A 14083-nucleotide genomic window follows, 5' to 3' on the forward strand; every position below is an offset into this window, starting at 1 on the left:
TAACAGTATACAAAGGATCGGAGCGCAATACTAACCATAGAGTTATATAATCCTATTAATAACGCAAAGTATTAATATATCTCTATGGTACTAACATACAGTAGTCTGCAGGCACAGACCTTGATTGGAACTTTGATCAACAAGTGTGCCTCCACGCAAAGACTAGCACATACAAAACCGAGAGCCTTGCCACACAAGGCACGAGTAGGCTGCACATTCAGACCCTTAAGTGGAATGAAAGGTTTGCCCAGCAGACTAAACATATACAGTGCGTCCCGCACAGAAAAAAAAGAAACCGAGAATTGCCAACTAAATGATTTATCATAACTTAATAAGAAATAGAATATATAAATAACCTATTACCGTAAAGCTTAACGGTTAGGATCTGATAAAAAAATAAAAATCAAATATGATTCATCTCTCCCGCATATAGGTTAATTCAAAGTGAAAAAATAAGTTATACAGTGTGTCCCAGAAAAACAACAACAGAGAATTGCCAACGATTTATCATAACTTAATAATGTACAATAGACATGATGACCAATTACCGCAAAGCTTATAACGGTTAGAATTTGATGAAAAATTGAATGGCATCACTCGTGCGCATTCTAGAAAAATATTTCTGTCAGTAATTGACAGAGTTCTGAGTTTCAAAAAGACCCGGGCAAAAAGAAAAACACACGTCTTAAAGTTTCATCATCTGCTCTTGAATTTGACATATCACTTACAGAAAATTATCAAGACTGAATACCAAGATATTGTTTGAATTCAAATAAATTCCAAGACTTAATGAGAATATTTGTCACGGGCAGCTATCATCATCGGATGTGGCATTAAAGGGGTACTTCGGGAAATATCTATATTCCTAAAGATAATAACATTCACAGAGAAAAGAGCTCGAAATTTCATCAAGATCTGATAACAAATATCGAAGTTATTGATTTTTAAGTTTAGAAATATGATGTGAATACAGTGTATGCACATCGTCATTAGATGGGCTGATGATGTCACATCCACATTTTCCCTATTACTTGTTATTACATGAACTTGTTTCATTATTTGATACAATTTTGAGTAACAGGCCTATATGTCTCCATATCAAAAAAAAGTTGCAGCAATTGATAGTCTAACTCTAATGCACTCCTTCAGCTGTCAGTCAATCCATTTTTTTTTACTTCTCGGAGGACAAAAAATGAATAAACCTAATTCAATATAATAAGATATAAAAGAAAAAGTTGGAATGTGACATCATGCATATTTTGCTCGTTGAATACTTCTTTCTTTCTTCCTTTTTTTTTTGCTCTACCCCCGGCGCCCCCCGTACCTACGCCACTGCACCCTGGAGTATTCCTTTAAGTAACAAAGGAGATGGGAACCAGGCACTGTATTACGCCAATTTGTAGGACCATGGACCTGTCCATGCTATATGCCTATAACATTTGATTTTCTCTTTTCATTTTTTTTTGCTTGGGTGATGGACATGTCCTTTAACCTACAGTTACGAAAGATAAAATCAGACATGATATTGCATTTTCTCCCAGAGGGGGGGGGGGGGCTGTACACATGCGTGGCCACAAGCTATTTCCATATTACCCCTGAACGAGTTTTTTTTCTGTGGGCATGATAACCCCCTAAACAAGTTTTTTTTTCACGAGCTTCATTTACATATTTTGGCCCCTAAACAACTTATCGCCAAAATATGACCCTAAACAAGTTTTGTCTTCTTGCTAACTATGGGTATTGCAACCCCCCCCCCCCACTGCAGCCTTAGGGTTAAAATACCACAATCGGGAAGAACCTGAATGTTTTTCAGAACTGACAAGGAGGAAAAAAGCCCCCCCCCCCCCGGGGGGCACAGGGCCTAGTCGGCCTACCCTAAACACGTTTGGTTCCAATTCCGCGATTGATCATTGACCAGTTTTTCAAAACCACCCTTATTTTTTAAAATCGGTGTTCCAAAACTGGAAAACACCCCTTTAAACGCATTTTAGTCACGAATGTGAAGACTCCCCCCCCCCCGGGCACGGGCATTATCTCCCTGAGGGAGCAAATGGAGAGAAGGCAGTGTCATAACAAAATTCGTATTCCGATATTGCTAATACAAATAGGTTATATTACCCCCTAAATGGTGTTCATTTTGAACCATTAACTTCATCCAGTGACACACAGATTTGTTATTATTGTTCATCTCGTACTATAATTTAATTTTTCTTGGGAGGATAAAGATAAGCGGCAACTTGTGACGTCAAATAGCACGAATGTCTTACCATTAAAAATGGTTTCAAACTTCAGCAGAAGGGAAGACAGCGATATCCCGATAATACAAGTTGTTCGATCGCGATATCAAGCGTAAACAGTTTGTTGCTATGCGTTTGTGGAGATTGTGAAATCTGTCTTATCGTATGAAAATTTCAAGAATCTTACATTTAAACTGATAAGAAGGATTTTTGTTATTTCCAAAGTTAACGTAAGTATATTTCAAATGCAATGTTTTTCTTGATATCTTCTAATCTACGTGAATTTCGCCCCAAATTACAAAACAACATTGCACTGTTCTGATTTTCAGGCAGTGACCGCGCCAGGCCAGACAGAGCGGAATAATTCCAAGCTCCTCCCCGGCCCTGGATGCGGCGGGGATGAGCCTCGTGAGCCACACCGTGAGGCGAAGGGAATAATTCCTTCGCATCTCTCCCTCTCTCTCACGTTTCAGTTTCAGTTCCTCCGCTATTCGGAGATCGGCAGGTATCACTGCAAAAGTTAGGTCAATGAGTGTGGTAAATGTCAAGTCCAGGGGGATTGAAAGACAGGCAGGACTAGTCTTAGTGAGAGTTGACAGGTTTAACTTAACTTGTCTTAAGAATTAAGGGACAAGAAAAGCCAAAGCAAAGGACATGCACTGCAGCTTCGGCAGCGGAGCTGAGTGAGATAGCCTCGGCTTGACTTTATTCATTATTCAACTTAAGTTACACCGAGGAGGTTATGATTTTTGTTTGGACTGATACTCTGAGTATGAAATTCTAAACTAAAGTGTCTGATCTGGAGGAGTTAAATTAAGGCAGTGTATACAGCCACACGCGTGTGTCTTTACCATCCAGCCACACGCGTGTGGTTATATCCAGAACACATATCTGTGGATACCGCCACACGCCGCCAGTAATAACAGTAAAACACGTATGTCCGACCGTCTATATCACGATCAAAATAACCTCATTTCTTCATTAAATTCTTACATTCTAAACCCCTTTGATATCCTTAGATCGTTTCAATTTCATTCTCACCGTCTTCTCTCCTTGCTTTTCTTGTCTTGTTACAAACGGTCGTCTGTTTAACAGCAAATTCTCTTTTTCTACTTGTGTCGATTCTGGCTTCCTGCGTCGCGGTGGCAGACCCATACAGCGTTAGCGCAGCGCAGTATAGTAGACGAGACATACACAGTTTGGGTTTCGTACGTACGCATACATAGCCTAGATTCAGTAGAGAATCGACACAAGTAGAAAAAGTGTGGAAATTTGCTATTTAACAGGCGGCCTTTTGTAACAAGACAAGAAAAGCAAGGAAAGAAGATGGTGAGAATGAAATTGAAACGATTTAAAGAAATCAAAGGGGTTTAGAATGTAAGAATTTAATGAAGAAATGAGGTTATTTTGATCGTGATATAGACGGTCAGACCTACATACCGCGGTACGTGTTTTACTGTTATTACTGGCGGCGTGTGGCGGTATCCACAGATAGGTGTTCTGGATATAACCACACGCGTGTGGCTGGATGGTAAAGACACACGCGTGTGGCTGTATACACTGCCTTAAATTAAACATTTGTTAACCTTTTTTTTCTTCAAATAATGATGGCAATAACAACATGGCAACAGAGTTTTGGGGCTGATTGCATGAAAGGGTCTTTGCAAGAATCGTTGTTCGTGTCGCCCATTCATTATGATGCGCCATGTGAAACACATTTTAAAGGGGTGGTCCAGGCTGAAAGTATTTATAGCTTAATAAAGTAGAATTCATTAAGCAAAATGCCAAAAATAAGTTTAGTAGTAATATTTTGTAAAAACAGTCATCATGAATATTCATTAGGTGGGCTGATGATGCCACGTCTCCACTTGTTCTTTTGTATTTTATTATATGAAATTAGGTTTATTCAAATTTTTTCCTCCAAGAACTAGAAAAATTGGATTGACAACTGATTTAGTGCATTAGATATTTATTGCTGTGTGACTTATTTCATTATATAAGGGAGACATTTTATTCACACAAGTATGAAATAATGAAAAAAATATGATTTTATGTAATAACATAAGAAAACGGAAAGTGGAGATGTGACATCAGCTCGCCTAATGAATATTCATGACGACTGTTTTCACAAAATATTGCTAAACTTTAAACTTCAATAACTTTATTATTTGTTATCCGATTTTGATGAAATTTTTAGCGTTTTGCTCAGTGAGTACTCTGTGTATTAAGCTATAAATATTTTCAGCCTGGACCACCCCTTTAAGTAAATTACTAGACAGGAATAACCGTCGTTTCTGGGGATTTATTCAACAATTTCTGACATTTTACTATAATCCCCATTCAAATTTTGAGCAGGATCTAGTGCGTGTAATTGTCCATAGACATTGGTTTATTTAGTCAGTAAAGGCTCTATGAGTCGGACTAGTCAAACTATCAGCTGATAATCATTGAAATACCCCTTCCGGTATCAGCACTTCTTGCTGGCATAGCGGGAAAGGTCTTGACTGCAGATAAAACGAGGTGAGTTTGAGTCCCTACTAAGGTAAGCAACAGTAAAGAAATGATAGACGAATCTGAAGTGAATAATCTTTTGTTATTTTTGGCGGGGGGGGTGCATATGGAACTTTTTCCTCTACTAGTACGATCATACACCAACCTGGTGGACTGTACTTAAATGGATGATGATGATTATGATGATGCCTGATTTTAGTGTGGTATCAAGAGGTGAAGAGCCACAACTGTTAACTAAGATCAGTAACTTTAAAATCTAGTCTTCAGTTTTTGTTCTTTTTTTTTTCATTTAAAAAAATTTTACATTCTTTAGAAACCTGAAGAAGATTCAACATGGCACCAAAGAAGAAAGGAAAGTCGGCCAAGAAGGGAAAACTTGCTAAAATGACAGAGGAAGAAAGAATATTATATCTTGAACAGAAAGAGCTTGCAGAGAAGGAAATGCAGAAAAAGAAAGAGGATATGCTTAATCAATTTCTAAAGGTAAGGTCTGATTTTCTTTTTCTCTCTAGAGCTCTATCTCTCCCTTTCTGTTCCAGTCCTTTAAATTCATTTTTTTTTTACATTTTTGAATGTACAGTGATTTCTTTCTGTGAAAATTTATTTTTATACCTTGGTCTAAATTGAAAATTCTATTTTGTCATAATTCTGTTTTGCAAAAATAAATTCAATGAATTTTCACATGAAAAATAAGGAATTAAACACAGATTTTCTATCTTTATTTACTGGTAAACAAGAATTTACTAGTGTGTCCTGATGGGTTTTGTATAGCGTTTAGACAGACTACAAGGATTTCTATAATCTGCTAGAATTTTCAGCAATGGAGGAGACAGATTATGTAGAAGAATTTCTATTAGATAGATTTAAAACTAAAGGTATCATGCAAGATGCAATTTATTACAATGATAGGGAAAATGAAGGTGTCAGATTGAAGTTGCTGGATAGAATGTATGTGTAACTAGTAGTAATCAGAGATGTGTAGATTGTTATGAATATCATATTGTTTACATTTTCTAGGATAAACTTGTGAAAGAGGAGAGGAATACCCGGTTCAACATGTACAAGATTACTCACCAGTGGAGAAACATCATGCGTGCTGCTAAGTCAAGGGAACTCAAGAATGATATTGAGATTCTCAGTCAAACCTTTGAGCGTGTGGTGGACAGGAAAGACAGTGTCATCAAATCATTGGTGAAAGACCTGCAGGAAGCAGAAGAACAGTATGCCATGGGGCTAAGGAGTCATCTCCAGAATATGGATGGACTTGTTGGTGAGTTGACTTCAATTGATAATTTCATTGTTGACTGACTGTCCACAAGAAGATCAAAAGGCTTCTATATCAACCTTGTGGATAGTTGGCAATTTGAAATTAATCTGTTAAAGAAACAATATTACAAATAATGCACTGGTGTATTCATTAGGGCTGTTATCATTAAGAAATTTCTCTGTTGATATATCGCTAAAAATATCTTACCGATATCGATAACTATCGACAAAATAACAATCAATACGCATTATTTATGCATTATAGTGATGACACAATTCTCGTGTTGGTCAAAATTTGTATCTGCTACTGTACCAAGAACGCTTTAAAATCCATGTTCATCGGATGTAAACGATTATATGACATCTTTTAACAAACATATTTAGCATAAATACATCCTCACCTTTCATGTTATTAGCAGTAATTTAGGGTGGGATGAAGTTGTATCGATAATTTTGGGGCTTTTTGGACATCGTTCTAGACTAAGCAGTCAATGTCTTTCGCCTATCCGCCATTTTTATATCATGCTGTATATCTTCGAAAGTAAGAATGTAAAATATATTAAAGGGCAAGTCCACCCCACCAAAAGTTGATTAGAATAAAATGAGAAAAATCAATCAAACAGAAAACACTGAGAATTTGTTTAAAAATCTGGCATAATATAAGAAAGTTTTGAGACTTTAAAAGCACAGAACAGTCATATGGACAACATGGTGATATGCAAATGAGGGAGCTGGGGCCCTTTTCATAATGGATTTAAACTTTTGTAACTTTGCCATTATGGCAATTACCATGGCAACAGGGCTCAGCCACCAATCAAAATCAAGGTTACCATGGTAGTTGCCATAATAACAAAGTTACAACAGTTTTAACTGTTTATGAAACAGGCCCCTGCTGATGTCACACACCATTTATTTTGTTATTGTATTGTATGAATTATGGAATATTTTGCATATTTGACTTTTATGAAGCTCCTTTTTAATAATAATACATTCCAACAATAGAAATTCCACATGTTCGGGAGGAAGCAAACCTTGTTTCAGATTATACCCTCCAAGAAATATTATCTTTGAAAGTGAATCTTTCAATTGTAATGTTTTTATTATTTTGCATCCAGTTTTGATGAAATTTTCAGCATGTTGCTTGTTTGATTACATGTAGTTTTCCTCTATTCATTCAAATCAACTACTTATTTAGGTGGAAGAAATCTTTTTTCCCTTAATATCAAATACTCCCTGTATGATCAATGCAATAATGTGTTGTAGAATTTTAGAAACTTATAACCTTTTCCAGACAAATCACATCAATAAAAGAGATGTAATTTGGATGTTTCCACTTTGACATAATGAATAATGTTAAGGTGACATTGTAACATTTGAATGAACAAAATATATTCTGTTGAATCCTGGCATTACAGACCTTCAAAAGAGCAGACTACAGATCCTGAAATCAGAATATCTTGATGAGCTGGAGATCCTGAAGAAAGAATTTGACACAGAGAGGGCGCTGATCATTGAGCAACACAAACGAGAGCTGAATGATCTCCAAGACATTCTCTTTGCAATGGAGCAAAACTGTACTGAGAGAGAGAATGATGCAAGACAGGATTTCCAGAGTCTTAGAGATGAAATCAAGAATAAGGTATTTCTTTTTGTTGTGTTTTTTGTCTCACCTGCATAGCAGAGTGAGACTATAGGCGCCGCTTTTCCGACGGCGACGGCGGCGTCAACATCAAATCTTAACCTGAGGTTAAGTTTTTGAAATGGCATCATAACTTAGAAAGTATATGGACTTAGTTCATTAAACTTAGCCATAAGGTTAATCAAGTATTACTGAACATCCTATTAGAGTTTCATGTCACATGACCAAGGTCAAAGGTCATTTAGGGTCAATGAACTTAGACCATGTTGGAGGAATCAACATCAAAATCTTAACCTGAGGTTAAGTTTTTGAAATGTCATCATAACTTAGAAAATATATGGACCTAGTTCATGAAACTTGGACATAAGGTTAATCAAGTATCACTGAACATCCTGCATGAGTTTCACGTCACATGACCAAGGTCAAAGGTCATTTGGGGTCAATGAACTTTGGCCGAATTGGGGATATCTGTTGAATTCCCATCATAACTTTGAAAGTTTATGGATCTGATTCATGAAACTTGGACATAATAGTAATCAAGCATCACTGAACATTTTGTGCAAGTTTCAGGTCTCATGATTAAGGTCAAAGGTCATTTAGGGTCAATGAACTTTGGCCGAATCGGGGGTATCTGTTGAATTACCATCATAACTTTGAAAGTTTATTGATCTAGTTCATTAAACTTGGACATTAAAGTAATCAAGTATCACTGAACATCCTGTGCGCGTTTCAGGTCACTTGACCAAGGTCAAAGGTCAATGAACTTTGGCCGAATTGGGTTATCTGTTGAATTACCATCATAACTTTGAAAGTTTATGGATCTGATTCATGAAACTTGTACATAAGAGTAATCAAGTATCACTGAACATCCTGTGCGAGTTTCAGGTCACATGATCAAGGTCAAAGGTCATGTAAGGTCAATGAACTTTGGCCATGTTGGGTTTTTTTGTTGAATAACCATCATATCTCTGTAAGTTTATTGGTCTAGTTCATAAAAAGTTGACATAAGAGTAACCATGTATCACTAAACATCTTGTGCGAGTTAGAGTAGTTTTCAAAGTCAGCACTGCTGCTATATTGAACTGCATGATGCAGGTGAGACGGCCAGAGGCATTCCACTTGTTTTTCTTTTTCTTCATGGCCAGTATCTCAGGAAATGTGTGCTTAAAGCTCCTTGCGAATTAAAGTCATGTATAGAAATATTGATCTATGACCAATGAGCTTGCTGTTATTTGTCTGGGAAAAACTTCTTTAATCTTTGTGAACACCAGTGTCCTATGTCATGGACAATACAATTAATCTTATGGTTGATATCAAGTATAAGTCTTTGGAAATTTGTTATCACAGGCAGTAATTATCCCTCAAATTTCTAATTTTGTACTGCAGCCTATGATAGAGGCTCATCTGGCTCCTCCCTAGAGGGACCAAGTATGAAATTATGAAATCGCCTGCCGGTATGCTTGGTAGTAAGAAGGTAAAATTGATTGTTTGTTTTCATGTTAAAGTGCACATATGTGTTTAATAACCAGTAATGGATCTATAACGATCACAAGCTGTATCTTGAATACTGAGGTCATGAATTCTGCATGAGTTCAAGAATTTCTAGACTCAGATCTCTTCTATGATTTCATTGTGTATATTGTAGAACCTGGAAGAGAAGCATGCATTGCGTCTCCAGCTTGAAGGCCAGGTAGAAGACCTCTGGGCCCAGTTTCAACAAGCCCTTAAGAGCTACCAAGAATCAACAGAAGAAAGAAAGGCTGCCTTTGAAACACTCAAGGATAAAGATGAGAAGAGTGCAAAGGAAATTGAGATGCAGATGCGCAAATTGCAAAGAATATCAGTAAGCCATGCATATCATACTTTATTATCTGTTTTCTTCATAACTTGTTGGAATACTTGTATTGAGTTTTTGCTTTAAATGCCTTAAAAATCAAACATTTTTTCTAAATCTCATAAATGTGTGGGAGGGGGGGGGGGGTCTTTTCCAAAGTAAAGTAATGAAGACCTTCCTGTTTTTCTTTTATTTATTTGGTTCTATTGATTATGATGTGTTTTTTTTATATTAAATCTTTTATGAAAATAAAGTTTTGCACTGGTCAAAGATGTAATCTTTACAAGTGAGTATTCTCAATATAAATAACTAATAGTATTTTCAACGTTTTACAAAAATTCTTAAATTAAGTGTCATTGTAAGTCACATCAGATGATGCACAAATCACTTTTATTATATTACCAAGTTGGTTGCCAATACTTTATTAAAAAGAAAAATATATTTTATTTATAGGGGAAGTGAATTGACCAATACAATGTGTGGTCTCTCATCGACTGTGCGTTATAGATAGTTAGCCGTAAAATATACCTTTTGAGATAACTGTCATTAATACGTTTTTCTCCTTGTTTGCAGGACAATATTGCATCTCTTAAAGCTAAGATGTCCCAGAACTCAAGAGAAAGTGAAGAGAGAAATCGAGATTTGAGAGAGCAGAGGGAGGTTATTGCTCAACATTTCCATGAACTCAAAAGCCAGATGAATAACTTTCGGGAAAATGAAAGATCAAGGCTAACAAAACTGACATTAGAAAGCAATGCGTCTATCAAAGAAGTGAAAAGGAAACTTGACATGGTTAGTGTAGTGTTAGCAAGCTACTAAGCTATCATGCATTCTCAAATATGAATTGATCTAATTCATGCCTAGGCTGGTCTTCTTAGAAAATGTAGGATGCCAACACATTTTTTCAATGTTGCATTGGGCATATTTTGTTAAATATAATCAAATAGAATGTTTAAATTATATTAAACATGACAATATATTGTTATCTCTTTGTTTTGTTTTAGTAGTTTTGGAAAATATGTTTGCAATAATAGGAAAATGCATGTACAACACAAAAGAAATAAAGGCTCAAATGCTGGTTAAAGAATTCTAATAGATCAGATTTACCAAACAAATAATGTTTTGCAGTCCTTACAATATATGGTTATTAAATTTTTCTATGGAATCGTAACATAGAAGTATCTCTTATTTTTTCTCTCTTCAAATATTTCATTTATTGCCAGTATGTTACATGGATGTCTGCTTTTACATAGCAATCACTCTGATTATATATTCCTTTCTTAATAGAAAACTTAATTGATGGCAAGCAAGCTATGGTATTGTCAATTGTTGTATTATACATTTTTTCTCTTATTTTCTGCATATTACTACAGGGTGAGAGGATATTGAAGTTGGCAGAGATGAGCCGCAAACTGGAAACTGAAGAGGAGAAGGTTCTTCCCTTCTATGCATCCAGTTTAACAGCAGAAGAACAGGAGGATGTTGCTGCAGCAGTAGCAGAACCCCCGTCAGAACAACTTGCAGAGGTATACTATCCTTTGTATTGTCCATAAATAGTTTGATACTTGCATGACGATTAGAAGACTATATACTTCCATGACGGAAATGTGCTTCTTGTATCATGTTATAAGCTGATATTTTGAAAGCCAATAAAAGATGTTGAAGATGCACTGTGTGTAGGATACTTTGATATTGAAGACTAGCTTACAGGTTCTATTGCATCTAGTACAGGCAGTCTCATGAATATTGCAAGTCACATTTTGTTTCCTTGAACCTGTATCAACAGTTATTTTTTTTATCAAGTTCTCAAAGCAGTATAACAGGGCTTAACTTAATGATACTACTAAATAACCTGACACCCATCACTAACATATTCTAGCCATCACCTCATGTCCAAGACAGCAGTGAATCATCACTATGAACACTTCTCATCTTCCTTTACCATCAGATCATGCATGAATACCAATCCCTGGAGAACTTCTGGAAGCGCTATAACAAGGCCCTCCTGGACAAGGTTGCCTTGGATAAGGAGCGATCCACCCTTACGATGGAGAACCAACGTCTCAGGACTGTCCTGAAGCAGTATCTTGATGGTATCTCAGTGAATGATGAGATCCTCAGCCAAGTCAATCCACTCTTTGTTGTCAACCAGAAGACCAATGCTCCGTAAGTATTAAATCATGTTACCTTCCTGCTAGGTTGCATCCTTGATGCATGGGATCATTCTTAATACAGCATCAAACAAGCAAATCCCTCCCACTTCATACAATACTTCTACTTCTATGAGAGAATCCTTTGCATTGCTCCCAAAGCTATCTCTACTGCTTTCTATATCATACTATAAATTCCCTGACGAGAAAATACTTTATGCAGCAATGACCTTTCCCTTCCTTTCATTCTAAAACATTCTCAAGGTAAGCCTTATTGAGCTCTACAAATCTATTTCTACTGCTTCATATGAATGATCTTGTCAGAGAATTAGCCCTACCCTTCAGTTTCATTCTCACTCATTGGCATGACAATCTTACCCATAGCTCCACACAAACTGTCCCCACCCCTTTCTGATGTGTTTTATTCTGCTTTATTCACATTGCACATTGAGGTATTGAGTATAATTCATCCTTTTACTTCATTTGTATCTTTTTGCACATTGAAATTTTAAAAAAATGTGTGCTCCCTGACAAAGGCAGAATGGCAATCAGCGCTAGTATATCTTAAAGTAAAAGGAGACAACAAAGGGTAATATATTGACCAACCACAAGTAAACTGTATTTCAATGTTTGTTGAGGTTTTAAAAATCATAAGACCTTATCTAATCTAGGACTTTAAGATCCTGTTATTAGTTTTCTATCTGATCTTTAAGTACATTAGTTTGACATGGTGGCATGTCCCACATATTATAAAGTGCAATAAAAAATCCCTTTAAGTTCAGAATGATTCCATTTCTTCATGATTTGATTCTGACTGTCATTTAACACTTTCATTTTTTTTTTCAAATTCTTTTGACAGGATGGCTGTACCTATCATGGACCCAAGAGTGCAACGACCCACTCAGACAGTAGTGGAGGCTGCACATGTTATCAAACACACAATCTAGAATGGTGCATTCTTCACGAATGATATATTCAATGAAAAATGTATTATAAATTCAAGAGGGATGTTTTTTAGTTCCTTTTTGTGTTCTTGATTTATACAGAAGATGCAGTAATGCTGAGGTTTTCACTAAAGAGAAAATAGATTTACATGTAATGCAACTTCTCTGTTGTCATTACCCAGAAGGAGTTACTGTATGTCCGTGCTAAACTTGGGTATTTTCATCAAGAACTCTTTAGCCTTCAAGCTGAAGATTGATGTTTGGTGTCATATGTAGACTGTATAGTATGCTTTGTGTACGAAGTTAGTGAAGTGAAGCAATGTGAGGCCACTAAGCATTACCAAACCCAATACACTGCATAACTTATGAACTGTTTGTTACAATAATTGCCCCCAAATTGTGTCTTTTGACAGAATAGTGGACAGGCAGTGTACTGTGATCTGTATATCGCAGTATTCCACTCCATCGATTTTGTAGGCCCTTAACACAAAGGCAGACTATAATAGCATATTTATGTGGCGGTCCACTAGTGAACATGTGTATCAAAAAGTCTCAAGTAAAAGTGAGGTCAGCCCACTATTTGTTTACACCATGATTTACTCTTAATGCAAAAATATTTTCAGTGTATTCATCATAGTTCAGGGTTTTCATTACTTGTAAGTTAAAGAGAAAACATTGTTTTGGCGAATAAAAAAACTAGTTTCCATCAAGCAACAACAAAATATTTTAAATTAGTAATCTATTAAGACTGAATACAGATAGTGTGTAAGCATTTAACTTTTTACATGATCATCAATGAAATCACTCAAACTCAAAAGAAATATATTATTTTTTAAATATCTTATAATATCATATTTGCAAGAGAGTCACAGTTTCTATTTATCAGACTATTTCTTATTTATTTATATGAATTACACATACAAATATTGATAACTTAATGTGATTAATTTCCGTTGCTATTATGTGTATATTAGTTTACTTCAATCTCAAGACTCTGGAAAACCTAATGCAAATTTTTATGTGGAAGGATTTTTGAATGTTTTATGTGAATTGATATACATGTATATAGAGACACATATTAAAAGATGATTGTATAGAATATCAACCGATTGAATACTATGTTATTGAGAATATTGACTACTTTTGAATTAATGTCTTGATGGTGTGATTGGTGTGTACTTTTAAATCTGTGAAGGATGAATATGGGAGACCAGTTGACTGGTATCTCTTATAGAGGGTTTGATTGATTGATTGGTTGGTTGATGGATTGGTTGGTTAGTTGGTCGCTTGTTTGTTTGGTTGGTATGGCCCCCCTTCTAATATTGGCCTCGGTTCACGGGATCGCAGCAAAATTTGGCACGCAAATTTTTTACCACATAAACTACAGCCAGTATAAAAAAAAAATTCTGTAAATGATTACTTTTTTTAAAATTTATTATGAATGCCTTTTATTCTAAGGTTAAAGCTTGAAAGTTGTGACATTACGCATGTAATAAGGGGTT

General features: G+C 35.9%; 1 protein-coding gene across 1 annotated transcript; it reads left to right on the top strand.

Annotated features, from left to right (window-relative positions):
* The first annotated feature begins 2329 nt into the window (after positions 1-2329).
* LOC121409271 (dynein regulatory complex subunit 2-like) lies at positions 2330-13678 on the top strand. Its single transcript, XM_041601161.1, has 9 exons — positions 2330-2467; positions 5062-5231; positions 5766-6018; positions 7430-7653; positions 9299-9496; positions 10061-10279; positions 10861-11013; positions 11436-11653; positions 12497-13678. Exons 2-9 carry the CDS (start codon positions 5082-5084, stop codon positions 12582-12584), a joined length of 1503 nt encoding a protein of 500 aa, XP_041457095.1. The 5' UTR covers positions 2330-2467; positions 5062-5081; the 3' UTR covers positions 12585-13678.
* The last annotated feature ends 405 nt before the right edge of the window (positions 13679-14083 follow it).

This window comes from Lytechinus variegatus, chromosome 2, assembly GCF_018143015.1.
Source record: "Lytechinus variegatus isolate NC3 chromosome 2, Lvar_3.0, whole genome shotgun sequence".
In the NCBI taxonomy this organism is placed as follows: domain Eukaryota; kingdom Metazoa; phylum Echinodermata; class Echinoidea; order Temnopleuroida; family Toxopneustidae; genus Lytechinus; species Lytechinus variegatus.